The 16,415-nt window shown below is 45.4% G+C and overlaps 2 protein-coding genes across 4 annotated transcripts in view; one reads left to right on the top strand and one right to left on the bottom strand.

Moving 5' to 3' along the window:
• PTER (phosphotriesterase related) overlaps positions 1 to 6,353 on the top strand; it is a 35,281-nt gene extending 28,928 nt beyond the window's left edge. For all 3 annotated transcript variants that reach the window (XM_084621242.1, XM_084621243.1, XM_084621241.1), the window contains exon 5: positions 4,855 to 6,353. In XM_084621242.1, the coding sequence (XP_084477368.1) occupies positions 4,855 to 5,065 (211 nt within the window). In that variant the 3' untranslated portion in view covers positions 5,066 to 6,353. The remainder of the gene's footprint in view (positions 1 to 4,854) is intronic.
• Positions 6,354 to 6,468: 115 nt separating this feature from the next.
• C1QL3 (complement C1q like 3) lies at positions 6,469 to 15,670 on the bottom strand. The gene is made up of 2 exons (XM_084621245.1): positions 14,251 to 15,670; positions 6,469 to 8,702 (listed from the first exon to the last, which is right to left on the bottom strand). The coding sequence occupies exons 1-2, from the start codon at positions 14,836 to 14,838 to the stop codon at positions 8,523 to 8,525; spliced, it is 768 nt and encodes a 255-aa protein (XP_084477371.1). The 5' UTR covers positions 14,839 to 15,670; the 3' UTR covers positions 6,469 to 8,522.
• Positions 15,671 to 16,415: the final 745 nt, after the last annotated feature.

Consider the following 16,415-nt stretch of genomic DNA (forward strand, 5'->3'; position numbering starts at 1 on the left):
ATTCATTTTCTCCTCCCTCCCTCCCTCCCTCCGAGAAATCAACGGCCTGCTAAACCCAGTTTTGAGTTCTATCCTTGAGGTTTTGAGTTCTATCCTTGAGGAGGCCATTCTGTTTCTCGCAAAGCCACCCCCTTTGTTGATTTTAATTCCCTGTAAGTCATGTTGTCAGTCGCCCCTCCCTCCACCAGAGCAACAGCAAACAATCGTTTCACGCCCTTTTCCATGGATTGTCCGATCAGGAGCAGATGCCATAGCACAGCAAGCATGGAGCCTGTTCAGCTCACCGCAGCAATTATGACCATTGTAAACACCTTGTGCATTATCGTGCAGTGTATGCAGAACCAGCACCTGAAAAACCAGGCGAGGAGGCGACGGCAGCGCGGTGATGAGGACATGAACACACTTTTCTCTAAAACCACGTTCCTCCTCAATTTGGAGATCATGGTGTTAATGGGGCAGGCTCATGCCTTGGAACACCAATTCTGGGCCCGGGAAACAAGCACAGACTGGTGGGACCGCATAGTGTTGCAGGTCTGGGATGATTCGCCCTGGCTGCAAAACTTTCGCATGAATAAGGACACTTTCATGGAACTTTGTGACTTACTTTCCCCTGCCCTGAAGCGCAAGAATACCAAGTTGAGAGCAGCCCTCACAGTTCACAAGCAAGTGGCAATAGCCCTGTGGAAGCTTGCAATGCCAGACAGCTACCGGTCAGTCGGTAATCAATTTGGAGTGGGCAAATCTACTGTGGGGGTTGCTGTGATGCAAGTAGCCAACGCAATCATTGAGCTGCTGCTATCAAAGGTAGTGACCCTGGGAAATGTGCAGGTCATAGTGGATGGCTTTGCTGCAAAGGGATTCCCTAACTGTGGTGGGGCTATAGACGGAACCCATATCCCTATCTTGGGACCGGACCACCAGGGCAGCCAGTACATAAACCGCAAGGGGTACTTTTCAATGGTGCTGCAAGCACTAGTGGATCACAAGGGACGTTTCACATCAACATCAACGTGGGATGGCCGGGAAAGGTTCATGACACTCGCGTCTTCAGGAACCCTGGTCTCTTTAAACAGCTGCAGGAAGGGATTTACTTCCCAGACGAGAAAATAACTATTGGGGATGTTGAAATGCCTATAGTTATCCTTGGGGACCCAGCCAACCCCTTAATGCCCTGGCTCATGAAGCCGTACACAGGCACCCTGGACGGTAGTAAGGATCTGTTCAACTATAGGCTGAGCAAGTGCAGAATGGTGGTAGAATGTGCATTTGGATGTTTAAAGGGTCACTGGCGCAGTTTACTGACTCGCTCAGACCTCAGCAAAACCAATGTTCCCATTGTTATTGCTGTTTGCTGTGTGCTCCACAATCTCTGTGAGAGTAAGGGGGAGACGTTTATGGCGGGGTGGGAGGTTGATGCAAATTGCCTGGCCACTGAATACGCGCAGCCAGACACCAGGGCAGTTAGAAGAGCACAGGAGGGCGCGGTGCGCATCAGAGAAGCTTTAAAAACCAATTTCATGACTGGCCAGGGTACTGTGTGACACTTCTGTTTGTTTCTTCTTGATGAAAAGCCACCCCCTTGGTTGCCTCTAAATTCCCTGTAAGCCACCCGCCCTCCCCCCTTCAATCACAGCTTGCTTACAAAGGAAATAAAGTCACTATCGTTTAAAAAACATGTATTCTTTATTAATTGATTATAAAACTAGGGAGATAACTCACAAGGTAACCTGGGTGGGGTGTGGGAGGTGGGTAGGAGGGAAGGAAAAGGCCACTTGTTGAATGCCAGCCTTCTGTTGCTTGGGCTGTCCACTGGGGTGGAGTGGTTGGGTGCCCGGAGCCTCCCACCCCGCGTTCTTGGGCATCTAGGTGAGGAGGCTATGGAACTTGGGGAGGGTGGTTAAGCAGAGGCTGCAACGGGAGTCTGTGATCCTGCTGCCGTTCATGAACCTCCACCAAATGCCGGAGCATGTCTGTTTGATCCCGCAGTAGCCCCAGCGTTTCCTCATGCCTCCTCTGATCTTCCTGCCGCCACCTCTCCTCACGTTCATCGGCCACCGTCCTGTACTCTGCTATTGTGTCCCTCCACACAGCTCTGTCAGTGCCGGACGACTGCATGAGCTCAGAGAACATGTCATCACGCGTGCGTTTTTTTCGCGGCCTTATCTGAGATCGCCTATGGGACAGAGGAGAAAGGCTTGAAACATTTGCAGCTGCTGGAGGAAAAAAAGGGAGTGAAGTATTTAAAAAGATACATTTTACAGAACAATGGCTATACTCTTTCACGGTGAATAATACTATTCACATTACAGAGCACATGAGATTTTGGTACAAGGTCGTATTTTGCATCTTATATTGAGTGCCTGCAGCTTTGGTGCTAGAGAGCACACACACAGGGCTGGGCAACAGAATTCGGCTTGCAGGCGGCCATGGTAAGCCATAGTCTTTCAGCTTCTGCAACCTTCATAACAGCAGCTCCCTCCTTTCCCATACCAAGCAAAGCCCGTTGAGTTGGCCATTTAGTGCTGCAGTTTTCCTGTTAACGTGCAGCAGCAGAAACCAAACTAACCTCCTTCCCCGCATCCAGTTCTCTAGGATGATCGCTTTTCCCCTCCCGCCACTGCATGGCTGGTATCAGGGAAGATCCCTGCTAGCCAAATGCAAACAGCTCAGCACCAATGCCCCCACCCCCCCTTCACCGCCCCACATGGCTAACTGTGGGGAGGATTTCTTTTCAGCCACAGGCAAACAGCCCAGTGGGAACGGGCGCCTCTGAATGTCCCCTTAAGTAAATTCTCCTATTTCAGCCAGGTTGCCATGAACTATATCACTCTCCTGAGGATAACACAGAGAAAGAATGGATGTTGCTTAAATGCCAGCAAACACCGGGACCATACGCTGCGAGGCTTTGTCATGCAATGATACCAGATTACTTGCTACTAGCATGGCGTGGTAAAGTGTCCTACCATAGTGGACGGAATAAGGCTGCTCTCCCCAGAAATCTTCTGCAAAGGCTTTTAGAGTCCCTCCAGGAGAGCTTCATGGAGATGACCCTGGAGGATTCCCGCTCCATCCACGGCACGTTAACAGACTTTTCCAGTAGCAGTACTGGCCACAAATGCATCCCAAGTCCTCAGGGCTACTTAATCATTAAAAAATGCTTGCTTTTATAACATGTATTATATTTTAAAAGGTACACTCACCAGAGGTCCCTTCTCCGGCTTCATTGGGTTGGGAAGGTATTTCAGTCAGGGTGATAAAAAGATCCTCGCTGTCAGGGAGAATGGTGTACTGTTTGCTCTCCCCAAGCTGCTCCTCCTCCTCCTCATCTTCCCCGTCCGCAAAATCCTCAGGCATGGCAGAGAGTACCCAATCATCGGAGTCCACGGACAGCGGTGAGGTAGTGGTGGCGGACCCCCCTAGAATTGCATTCAGCTCAGCGTAGAAGCTGCATGTCTGGGGCTCTGTCCCGGAACGTCTGTTTGCTTCTTTGGTTTTCTGGTACGCTTGTCTGAGCTCCTTAAGTTTAACGCGGCACTGTGTTGTGTCCCTCCTGTAGCCTCTGTCCCTCATGGCCTCTGAGATTTTTTGAAATGTTTTGGCATTTCATCTTTTAGAACGTAGTTCTGATAGCACAGAGTCCTCTCCCCATACAGCGATCAGATCCAGTACCTCCCATTCACTCCATGCTGGGTGCAGGGTTAATTTGGATTTAATGCTGCTAAATCCAACATAAACTCATAGTGTAGACCAGGCCTCAGAGGGAAAGACATTAGCCACCATCTTATCATCTGTCCCAACTTGGCCCACTCTCTGCTTGTGCAAAATCTGTTTATTAGCCCTTTACACCTATTATATTGCCGACATTTTTATTTGTACAGAACTAGCAAAGACAGCTGCTGCTAGACTAGCCATTTAATTGACTTTTTCCATAGATATGCTGCTGAGGGTGGGATATTATCTGTGTGATTTTGTCTTTGTGGAAATTGGTGACTCTCAAAGACTTGAAATGTCTATAGCCCAGTTATTCCAGATGGAAATTCACTAAAGAAATGTTACTATTTGCATAGTCCACTCATACTTTATTCTGTGAATAAACTTCAACAGTCTGGGTCGGAGACTCCGCTGATTTAAGCTTGATTTGCTTCCGCAGGGCTACAGCCATTTACACCTATGGTTTTGCTTTTCCCTGTGTGATTGCAGAATAAGAAACCAGTATTGTTAAGAAAGACTGTTTACAGTGAGCAAAAATCCTCCAGGAGATTTGATTCTTCAGCAGAAAGAGCCACAGTTGGAAGTTATCTAATCCCTGTGCATTACCATGTTCTTTGTTTGTGGAAATCCCTCAAAAAAAGTGTGTAAATGCAGCTGAACTACTTAGCAGTACAGGTGTGGAAATGGTTTGTATTAGGTTAAAGGCAAGAATTAACCCTGTTAAATGATCATTTGAAGAACAGTGTATGTAGGAAGCGATTGTTTAGTCTTGTGGGCCAGGCCTACTCATATTGAAATCCATGAATTTTACCATTGACACTGAAGGAGCAGGACTGCAAAACAGTGTAATAAATCCTGGAAAAGTGGATTTTCCCACCCATCACTCCAGATGTGTGACATTGTCTTGCTTCCAAAGGGATTTCTTCTCTCTAAAACGGATCTAGGATCGTTTAATCTTTTGTGTATATTTAAGAAACATGCCTGCTTGTTTCTTTTTAAGATCCTAAAATAGTTCATTTAATTTATAATACATACTAGAGGTATGTCCCTGTAAAGTATTTAAATACTAATTATTTCTGTATTACTTCCAGAATTGTATGAACTCTTAACTGACAGACATACTTTGTATTTACTTTTATGCAGGATTCGGATGTTGATTGACGAAGGCTATGAAGACAGAATTGTAATTGCTCATGATGTGCACACTAAGAATCGATTGATGAAATATGGAGGTCATGGGTATTCACATATCCTCAAAAACATTGTTCCTAAAATGCTAATAAGAGGCATATCCCAAAATATAATTGATAAGATATTGATTGAGAACCCAAAACAGTGGCTGACTTTTAAATAGAGCTCATGATTAGCTATTCACGTCTTGTATGTAAAGCTTGCTGAGAAAAGTCAGATTTGTTTCAATAGAGTGGTCATTTTAAAGCTAGGTTCTTTTGAGGAAAACTTGTGTGATGTTCATAAGACCCCTAAAGAGCAGATAATCACTTCCCTTTATAATTAGAACAAAAAATTTTGTGTATTATCTCTCCATCTGATTACCTCTAATAATCTGGTCCTGAATGAGTTATTTGTTTTGAGCACAACTACAGAATTTTCCCAAGTAAATATTGAAATAACTGTTTCCAAAGAGCAGATTTAATACTATAGTTAATTATTATTCAGGATTATTATTTTTTTAAAGATGCATCAGCTTAGCTACTTGAGGAAATTTAAAATGTTTCCAGTTAAATGGCCCTCCTCTGGAGCGATATGATGTTCCTTGTAATATTGATGATCCTGTTAATTATCCTGCTGTTCTTTAATTAATGCTTAAAAAAGAATATGGCACTTTTAAATAGCTACTGCAGAAAACAGAATAACAGAAGGAAGACAACGTGATTTCAAAAAAGGTACTGTATCTCTCATGATTAGCAACTTGTAGAGATTATTTTTAAATGAAAATGTAAAAGAATACATGGAAAAGCTATTTTTAATAAAGCAATTTGTAGACGACTAACAACTTTATGTTTTAGAAGTCTTTTTTTTTTAATTATGTTAACATTTTGAGTTGAACTTTTGGAAACTTGCAAGTGAAAATGTGAAGTGTCATGCAAATCAGCTTGATGTTGAAAAGATGAAAATCCACAAGTCCAAATATATTACATAATACAATTTAATGAGTTGTTACAGTTATAACAAAGGCCATGATTTAATCAGTTTACAAATCAGTTTGTCAAGATATGATTCAAAAAAGAAATGTTTGCCTTATATATGTTTTTCATTTAAATATTTGTTCTTTCCTCTAGACCAAGCAGGGGTAAATATTTATTTATCCAAAGAAAAGATTGTGTGTTAGCAATGGCAATCTCATTTCAATAGCTTATTCTTTCACGAGTCCAGCTTTTGATGTCCAGTGGTAATGAAGTATTCCTGTTCACTTCTTGGTGAATGTGCATTGCTAGTTATAAATGATGTTTTGCTTGAAACCTTGTTGTTTGATACCTACATAAGAAATCTCCAAAGCTTTGCTGCTAACCACTCTGTAGCGGTGGTCCTCTGCAATAAAAGCTATTGTGATATGAGCAGATGTGAAGTCAACTATGTGTCCATTATAAAATATATTGCATATAATCAGTACAGTCCATAAATATGGGTTGGTGTCTTTTTTACTAGGAGAGTAGAAATGTTTAACCAAACTGATGTGATATAATGAGGAAACAGAAAAAAAAAAAAGGCTGTTATGTAGCACAACTCTCCCTTTTGAGAGCCAAGATACGTTACATATGAGATTCTCGTATTGAGCATAGACTAACTGATGGCACATCATGTCTTTTGAATTGAACAGCTGTCCAAAGGAGGAACAGACCAGAAGAATGATATGGTCTGTGTAAGAAATGCCTTAATCATGTAAATAAATGCTTTCTAGGAGGATTTTTCTATCTTTAAAATCTCTATCTTAAAGTTATCAAAAAATCAAAGGGGAAGATATTTTTCTTTAATTATGGCGAATATTTGACACTTTAGTATATGACAAATCTCAGTTTGTCCCCTTCCCTTGGTAGATTAGAGTAAGTTGCATGGGGCAGATTATGTAAAACAGAAAAACTAGGTCTGGCCTCTCACTACTGCATAGCAATTTATACAAATAGTATTTTTATTCTGCCATGACTGTAATCTAAGATCTATACTGCATAAACATTACAGCAGGTAGTTACGTAATTATTTTGACCTTACTGTAAAGGTTCTGTTATGTATTCCTGCTATAATTTTGCTTTAGACTTAAACTTGCAAGTATCAACATGGGAGCAATTAAAAAATAAAAACATAATTTCTAAATAAAAATCCTTTTTATAGAGGTATTACTGATATTGCTGCTATTACTGATTGTAAAAGATTTTTGTAGAACTATAACTGAAAAGCATGTTTTTACAATGTAATTCTCCAGGCCATTAGTCTATTATACTGAGTAAGCCTTTTTGAGTTATAGATATATAGATACAAGAAAAATAGGTTTTAATACACAGTTTTTTGCATTTAAAAATCTGTTTCTCTCTTTGCATAACTGGTTTTCATATTTGGTAATATGCTTATCTGTTAATTTCCGTCACACCATACTACAAACGAATGCAATACCTTGTAACAGGTACTGTGTGATGGGATCATCACATAGGGCCCAAATCCCACTCTCATGCAAGTATCCACACTGACTTCAGCAAGACTGGTTGCATAAATAAGCTGAGCAGGATTTTGGCCAGTGGTTTTCTCACAATGTTCTATGTAAGGACTCCAGTTGACTCTTTGTAGTATGTCAAGTCATAAATAATCTTTTGCTAAACAAAAGTAGTAACTACAGATTTACACTGAAGACTAATTGCAGCAAAGAAATTATTCTGGCCTGGCCTGGGAGCGTGGATGTTAGATTTGCTAAAACAGTATTTACACAACAAACCATCAAGAACCGGTTTGTTAAATTGTCTAAACATATGTATTTACAAATGTTTACATATTAAGAGCCAAATCTGTTTACATATTAAAAGCCAAATGGGAGTTTTGCAGTTGGCTTCAGTGGACCCAGGATTTGGTCCAAATATAGGCAGTTTGTTATATCATCTCTTATATTTTCATTGAATTGTTTCTTCTGTCTTTCTCTCTTAGAATAAAATTAAGGGGCGGGAAAGGAAATTTAAACTAAACGAATGGGTGGAAATCATTTAAAAGGCCTGACCTACACTCACAAAGCAGGGAAATTAAGAGTTAAGGCTTGAAACTTATTAGTTTCTAGTTCTAGATAGAAGGATAACAAAAGTACAAGGCAAACAATTCCTTTGGAGAGAAGAAGCATTTCAATTACCTCTTCCTTTTATTGTAAACTCATTCCTCACTATGAGTGGACTCCAGGCATCATAGTTAGCGGGTAAGTCACACGAACCAAAGCTGACATATGGATAAAGCAGCAAGATCATAATACATCAAAGTATCATATATACCGAAGAAATAATTCAGTGTCTTTAGATTTTCCTAGAAAAATTTGTGATCTATATAGGACTTCATTCACATCGACACTAACAATAAGAAGTATTTGCTTTGGCGGTAGTGGATCACACATCTGTTTAACTTGCTTTTATATATATTTTTTTTTTTTATTTTTTTTTTAAATGTAAGGTTTCTTTGTGTCATACAGATGTGAGTCAGGTAGCATTTGATTTTCCCCCACTACTGAGGTGTCCCACGGTCAGTATCCGCTGGATTCTTGATTCATTGACTTCTGCCACATGAATCCATCTCTTAGAAGAACAAGCTTAGTTTTTGACTCATAATTAGTCAGCATAAATAATAAATCCAGAAAATGTGCTGTATTTGTTGTTGTTTCCTCCATGTGCTTTTCCTCCATCTAATTTTATGTAAACTTCATCTCCTGGCTCCAAATGAAGAACCACGCTGTTACTGGCATAGTCGTAGTTCTGATCAGCATCCTGAGCAATTGCACTAGCTCGAACCTATGTAAAACAAAAACAAACATAAATGTTTGGTTAAGAAACTTGGACATTCTTCCTGCATGGTGTAATTAAAACATGTCCTGAGAAGGCATTGCACACTTTCAGTGCCACTTTAAATATGCCTAGACACCTCTCAGCTGTAGTTTTCCCCTAACAATACCATCGCTATTTCTGCCATTGCTAGAAATGGTTTACAATGTAGCAGCAAGTTCTCCCAGAAGTAGCCTAAATATTTTAACTCAAATCATTATCACATGGCTTGTTTGCCACTGAGTAATACAGGACTGCTCACTCTCACATCTCCAGCTATTTTGCCCCTATTTGTTTTAGGTTTTTTTTAATACAAAAAATAGCTAGACTCCAGGGAGCTGATTATGGACTCACTCCAGGTTTAGACTGGTGTAACTCTAACTCCAGTGGAACTACTGATTTACACTGGCATGAGATCTCTATCAGCCCCAGGTATTAAGGTGGAGTTTTTCAGACATGTTCTGATCATAATAGTTACCAGATTGTGTTGCAAAAACACAGAAATAAAATAGTCTCTTGCTGCCAATGAACTTTAAACCCTTGTAGTTGATTTGTCTCCAAATAAGTCATCAAAATGTAAATGAAATGCTGAAGAACAAAAAAATACTAGTGGATAAACAATCGAAGCCAAAGTAGGAAATTCTGTTATTGGCACAAATTTCACATAATCATTTAACTTCTGTACAGTCTAAAAGATATAAATTTTAAAATTACATCAGCGTGTATTTTAAGATGAATTATGGAGGTTTCAGCTATTTGATTTTTTTAAAAAAAACTGAATATACTACTTTAACGCAAACATTTTCCCCTTCTTACTGTTTGGCTACTAACTGAGTCTGACATTATTAGCAAAGAAAAAGGAATTTATTAGCAAACTGAAAGGAATTTATAATCAGTATCAAATCGTAAGTCAGTCTTGTGCAACGAATATTCTGTCGCATCCTCAAGTAAAGGTAATCTTCCAAATCATTTAACTATAATTTAGTTCTGCTTTGTAAAATATTTAAACTTATTTGTATGTGATTTATTTTATCATCATCTTTCTTGCTTGGCCCTATTCTAGAATAGTTATACAGAGCTGTAAGTGATTTAGTGGTTTTGCAAATGAGAAGTAAGTAATAATGCATGACTTGACTTACAATATGTGGGATTTTTATTTTCAGAATTGAAAAAAATGAGCTATAAGTCTAGAATTTCCATGCATTTCTTTTAAAGTTTAAATGATAGGTTTTCAAATTAAATTTTCATGTGGCATGATCCCACGTTAATACTGAAATGTTAAAAAGGAAGGCTCTTTAGCACTCTAGATCTCAAGGTATTTCATTATGAAGCTTAAGCAGCAAAAATTCTCTGTGCATCACCTAGCAAGGGTGAGACCAGCTTACAAGGTTTATAATTGCATAACAATGTGCAAATTTAAACAAATATATTAATATGAGTCACTGGTTCACATGTGTAATTGTTTATTGAGATGATCTGTTTTGACCATTATTTCAGCAATAACTATCAAGGCATGGGGCATTTCTTAGGGATTAATGACCATCAGGGCAGAATTGATGGCTTTGGGCAATGAACACTCTTCCATAGAAAATAGAGGTGGTTATTGCTACTATAAATGGAGGAAGAGGGAATAAATATGTGGCCACGGTTAGTTTGTATTTTAATATATGTGAAACAAAATGATTTTCCTAGGGAATTAATGCCCTGCACATTGGCAAATTGAATTGTTTAAATTACCACCCCCACACACACCCAAACAAATTCCATTCATGCCACAATTAAATTCTACTTCTTGGATATATCTAACATTTATACCTGTATTGTTATGAATAAGTATATCTGCTGTACAGTAACAAACTATTTGTGCTACTGGCTTTACCATTAGAGGCACTCATTATGAAGAATGTGGGTGCCGAACATTCGCTACAGCAATGGACATTTCATTGCTAAGACTCTAGGTAGTAGTACTTGGCTGTACTGAGAAAATGATTTAGACACTGAGAACCTAAAAATAATCTCGCAGATCGTATTATTTGTGTATAGCCACAAAGCCCTGTAAATGCATTAACTTGGTCCCACAGTCCAGTGTGTTACCCTTAAGGGGTTTTCTTCCTTTGTTTGGGAAAGCCAATGTAATTTCTTTTTAAAGCCTATGAAAATAGTCTCAGAAGACTCCTAAGTACTGCCCTAAGCCTGTAAATGTATTTCAAAATTAAACCATTAATGTAGTACCCATTTTATAAGTTGCATGACTGCCCACCTCATCATTTTATAAAGGTACATTGGGACACTGAAATTGCAGACACATACCAGCTAAGCAATGTGATCTCAGCACTTCTTGTGTTTAAGCTCTGTAACTATTAAGGAGGGCAATGTGTTACGCTGGAGACCGTAAGCTTCCTAATCCCTTATACATTGCTTTGGGATGATTTTTTCCTATAAATCATGCCCTCTCCCCGTAGTAATGTCCCCCACTAGGGAACACTATTGAATACATAACACCATCTGGGGCAGACTCAAACCCCTTTTTAACGATTTCATTTTATAATATCCAGGCTTTTTCACAAATACTCTGGAAAGTTAACTACTATCACATTGCATCACCCGCCAGTGTTTCACGAACAAATCACACTTTTAAAAGTGTGCACTAAGTGTGCACACCCGTGCACTAAAACTACTAACTAATTTCAAATAAACTGAGTCCTGATATTTAAGCTTAACCATGACTTCTCCTCCTACATATAAAGAGAAGGAAAAAAAGTAACATCCCTTGTACACAAGACTCTCAGTCAGCGGGCGATGTGTCTGTGTAGTCCTGCTAGGGGGTTGAAGCGGTTTATTAATAGTTGGGATCTGCTCTGGCTCAATTTAATATTTATAATAAGGGTTTTCACTGCGTGCCTTGCTTTGCTGTGGTATTTTATTTGACTTCTAGCATGTAGGGGGAGAAATACTTCCGACGTTTCAATACCCAAAGACAGGCTCATGATTTAATCGCAGACGCGGTAGACTCACTCTCTACTATACACAGCCTTGCTTTGACAGGAAGAAGTCAACGCGGTTGTACTACAATGTAAGAGTTTTAATAGTGCGGGCTCAGCTGCAGACGCGGTATTCGTGGTCGACATTTGCTCATGTAATTAATTGCCGCTGACGTCCTCAGAGCTCCCTTCCCCAGTACTTCTGAGCACCCATAAACAAAAGGTTAAGTGGCATATCAGATTAATTTACAGGCCTTTGATGCTTCCATCTGTGAGCCTGCATTCAACACAGTGCCTAAGTGAAATGGCTCGCGTCTGGTTTCGTACGGTGGCACTGCGCTGCCCAGCAGTGGTAAGCATTTTTAAGCTTCATTTTTGTGCCTTTCACGGGGGCGGGGGGCTTTAATCCGAAAAGCGACACGGAATCGGGACCGGGAATCCCGAATTTCAGCTTTATGAGCCCGATCCCTGTCAGGCCAAGAAAACCTGCCCAGCACATACATGCGTTAGCCAGAGCGCAGCAAAGCTGCCGTGTGCCCTCCCTGTTTGCTGAAAGCATCGACCCTGCAACATTTTACATTTACTAGAGGGAAATTCTTTACAATGTTTCAGGGACCGTGTCGGCTGGATTTCTCGTCCCAGAATAGTCCCGGCGTAGCAAACCGTTCGCAGTTATATTGAATTACTTGCAGACCATTAGTAACGCTTGTAAGTTTCCCCGCGCGTTAGTTCATATAAATAGTATTTAGAAACTATAGTGTAATCTTCGTTTGTGACCAGTTGAAAGCTTCTGCAGCCACCCGTCCTTCTGGCCACATTCCAAACGTCTCTGGTCCTTTTGGAAAGCATGACAAGTACTCCTGGTTTTTTTCTACCCATTGTCCGTTAACCAGCAGACCGAAATGGTGGGTGGGTGAGAGAGAGAGGGGGGGTGTATAGGAAAGAGGTACAAAGTTACAGAGAACATTTCCACAAACTCAGCAGTAGCAACAGTTAGACTAATTAAAATAGATTATGCCGCTGTCTTGCAAACTGTAGCATCTCAAGATCTTTCATTATTTCGGTGTTCCTGGGGGAAAGATGCCGAATCTCAGACTCTGAGCCCTAAAAACGAGGGCTCTTTGATGTTTGGTTTGGCTGTTACATTTTGGAAGAAATCCACAATTCTTGCTCTATCTGTACCTAAGTAGCCTGCTAATAGGAAAGGTCTGCAGGCAATATTAATGTTCTTGGTTATAAAAGTTCTTTAACTGGGGAATTATGCCAGAATAATAAATTTCCTGCTCTGTCAACAGTGCCTTAAAAGCCCCCAGCTGCCAGCCTATCACCCCGATATTCTGGCCTGTAGTTTCTATTTATTGCATGTTTCACACCGGAGCTTCGGGTTGCCTCTTGATTACTTAGCTTTTATTAGAATGCGTAAGTGGCCATGCTTCCTGCTGATGGGAGTTCTGGCCCCGCTAGCCCCCAGCTGGGCCCTGTTCCCATTGCACTCTTACTGCGCGTTGGATTCCTGTGTATTTCGCGTCCCCCTCAATCCCTTGCCCTGTGTATTCTTAGAGAAAGTCTCAGGGCGTCTGGCTTCCCGGCCACCCCATTGGGCCCCGTCTTTCTGTGCCTCCCGTGGCTGGGCGCTTGAGAGAGGAGCATCCCGGGTAGGCAGTGGGGGCTGACCGCAGCCCTCCAGAGTGCAGTTCAGATCCGCTTCCCCGCCTCGATCCCCCCAGCCCCATTTTGAGGCCGTGTTGCTCAGGGAGAGGAGCAATTCCCGCTACAGCCGCCCCGGGGGGAGCGCAGAGGGGAATCGCTTTCCCCCATGTGCTTGTCAGTCTCTCAGCCGTGCACGGCGCTGTCTCCTGGTGCCCCACGGCGACTGTGAGGCCGCGAGGCTTTCCAGCCTCCCTCCCCCCGCAAGCGCTGTCACTTCGGCACCCTAAGGGGTGTTATTGAGCATCGCTGGGCGGGCTGCAGCCTCCCCCCTTCCTGTGCAAACGTGCCCAGGCTGCAGGGCCCCTGGAGCCACCGCTCTGACCTGCCCGCCCGGGACCCAGCTCCCCCGCGTAAAACCGGATTGACTCGCCGGGAGAGAAGGGACATGGTCCCCTTCCCCCGAGGTCACCGCAGGGCCGGAGCCTCCTCCCCGGAAGCCAAGGGGGAGTTTCCCCATCGGCCTTAAAGGGGTGGGATAGGCCCAGCCCGGGGCCGCCTGGCTCCTAACGCCCCCAGTCCCGTGTCTGTCCCCTCCCCGCCAGGCCTCCTCTCGGGGCCCTTCCCCTCCTGCCCCCCTGGCTGCCGGACACCACCCCTCCCCCGGGGACCTGCCCTTGCCTACCCCCTGCAGGCCCCCGGTGTGCCCCTCTCCCCCCTCCCGCGCCCCACCTCTCCCCAGGGCTCCCGCTCCTTCCTCCTCTCCCGCAGGTGCTTCCCCGCGGCTCCCCTCTCCGGGATCCCCCACATCAGGCTCCTCTGCCTTCGCCCCCCTCCATGTCCCACCCCGGGCCCCTGATGCCCCCCAGGTGCCCCCCCCGGCCCCTCACCTGGTTGTTCTTGCAGAGATCTGCCCACATGCTGGTGCCGTCGCCGCCCCGCATCAGCACGTGGTAGGTGAAGAAGTAGATGCCGGGGATGGAGCACGTGAACTTGCCCGTGGTGGGGTCGTAGTGGTTGCCCAGGTTGGTGACCACGTCGTCGAACCTGAGCACCTCGTAGCCCTCGTGCTGGCGCTTGAGGCCGGCGTAGAAGGCGATCTTGGGCACGGTGCTGTAGGTGGCGGCGCTGATGGCCCCGGCCGCGTTCAGCCCCGGCGCCCCGGGGGGGCCCGGCAGGCCCTGGCGCCCGGGCTCGCCCTTCTCCCCCGGGGGCCCCACCGGCCCGGGCGGCCCCGGCTCCCCGGGCGGCCCGCGGGGCCCCGCCTTGCCCGGCCGGCCGGCCTCGCCCTTGGGCCCCTGGATGAAGGTGGGCAGGGACTGCATGAGGCCGCGGTCGGGCGTGGCCGCCGTGCTGGGCGCCTTGGTGCCGCCGTAGGGGTCGCAGACCATGCGGCAGGTACCCAGCATCTCGTAGTGGGCCGAGGTGCCGGCCGAGCTCACCAGCACCGGGATGAGGACGACCAGCAGCAACACCATGACCACCCCCAGGGCGCCGGCCGCGATCAGCCGCCGCCTGCTGCCCACCAGCCGGCTCAGCGCAGGGCGATCCTCCTGCCTGCTTTTGGACAAAATCTTGCTGGTTGGGCGGGGACCTCCTCAGAGCCGAAAACACCCCGAAGCCCCTGGCGAGCCCGAGCCCCCCGGCTCCGCTCCGGCGGCGAGGAAAGTGCCCGCGGCCGGTCCACAAGGCAAAGGCGGAGCCCCGGGCACCTGTGGCTGCCGCTGCTCTGGCGCGCAGGGAGCTGCCGCCCCGCGCCGGAGCCGCTCACACTTTTATGCTCCTGCTGGCGATCGACTTTTTTTTTTTTTTTTTTTTTTTTTTTTGCATACGGTGCCACTTCGAATCAACTTTCCCTCGCGCCGGCCTCTTCGCGCCCCTCGCGAGCGCCCCGCTTTCCTGCCCCCTCCTTTCTTTCCTGCAGCGACAACAAGTCCCGCAAGGCAGCGCCGGCTGGTGAAACTTGCAAGAGCGCACGAAAAATCCCCCCCTCGCGGCGGCGGCGGCCCCGTCCCCTCCTCGCCGGGCCCTGCTTCTTCCCTGCCAGGCGCACCCGCGAGCGCTCTGCGGGGCTGCCGGCCGGGCGCGGAGCCGCCGACAGAGTGAGCGCGGCAGCCTGCCCGCCTGCCAGGAGAAGAGGAGGCTGGCAAAGGCGCCGGAGCAATTTATAGGCACCCAAAAGCGCAGGGGAAAGGGGAGCTGCGTTGGCATCTCATTCCAGCAGCTGCTCCGCTCTTCCCACTCACCCCGAGTTTGGCATCACCCTGCCCGTGTGGGGATTGTTCCCTCCCTGCCAACGGATGAAGAGTGAAATCGTGAGCACGCCCTGGCGCTGAGCAGCCCAAGGGGACGAGCGGGGTTTGGATACCTGGCAGGTCACCGAGCTAGACGGAAAGGTCACCCCCACCTCCTGGTTAATGGGTCCCCGAGCTCTCCCCCGCCGCATTAGCACGGGACTGGAAATCGCACTTTTCGCCTAAGGACCAGGCTCCCCACTTCACCTCCTTGTCCCAGTGCAAGTTAGTTGGAACCACACCTCCCTCCGCTCAGGAGATTAGCAGCTCCCCCGGATTTTAGCGCACAGGCGTGATCCTTGGGACACCCCTAGAAATAGCTCGTGGCAAATGGCTCGCTCTTGGAATTAAAATGAAACGATCTGCTGGTGACTTGTCCAAGGCTGCTTCGTCTGCTCCCGTTTTGTTCAGAATATGGCGTTGTGATCAGGTTTAAGAAACCAAGCCAATGAAAAGGGCTCCCGCTCATGCAAATCAACCTAGCCCAGGACTCAAGGCAAGGGGCTGTCCCAGGTAAAGATAGGGACAGAGGAAGTAAGCTTTGATGGCAGGGTCTCTTCCTCCCCTCCTCTTCCCAACCGGGGCACCTCTGCGGCTGAGTGGGTAGGTGAAAGACCAGCCTGAATGTCACATTGGGACCAACTCCCCACAGAGGATGTTAAGCGAGTTACCCAGCTACCAAAGCTACCAGCTGCACAAAGCGCTCTTTAAATAAATAAGCAGAATTGATTCCTAAATCATACTTCTGCATGCAGGAGCAA

The sequence above is a fragment of the Lepidochelys olivacea genome (assembly GCF_965140295.1).
Source record: "Lepidochelys olivacea isolate rLepOli2 genome assembly, chromosome: 2".
Lineage (NCBI taxonomy): Eukaryota > Metazoa > Chordata > Testudines > Cheloniidae > Lepidochelys > Lepidochelys olivacea.

Excerpts from the sequence above, each read along its gene's own strand:
- C1QL3 (XM_084621245.1), bottom strand. The coding sequence starts at position 14,838 with ATGGTGTTGCTGCTGGTCGTCCTCATCCCGGTGCTGGTGAGCTCGGCC. Across the intron at positions 8,703-14,250 it reads ATCTCTGCAAGAACAACCAG|GTTCGAGCTAGTGCAATTGC; the intron begins GTGAGGGGCCGG and ends TGTTTTACATAG.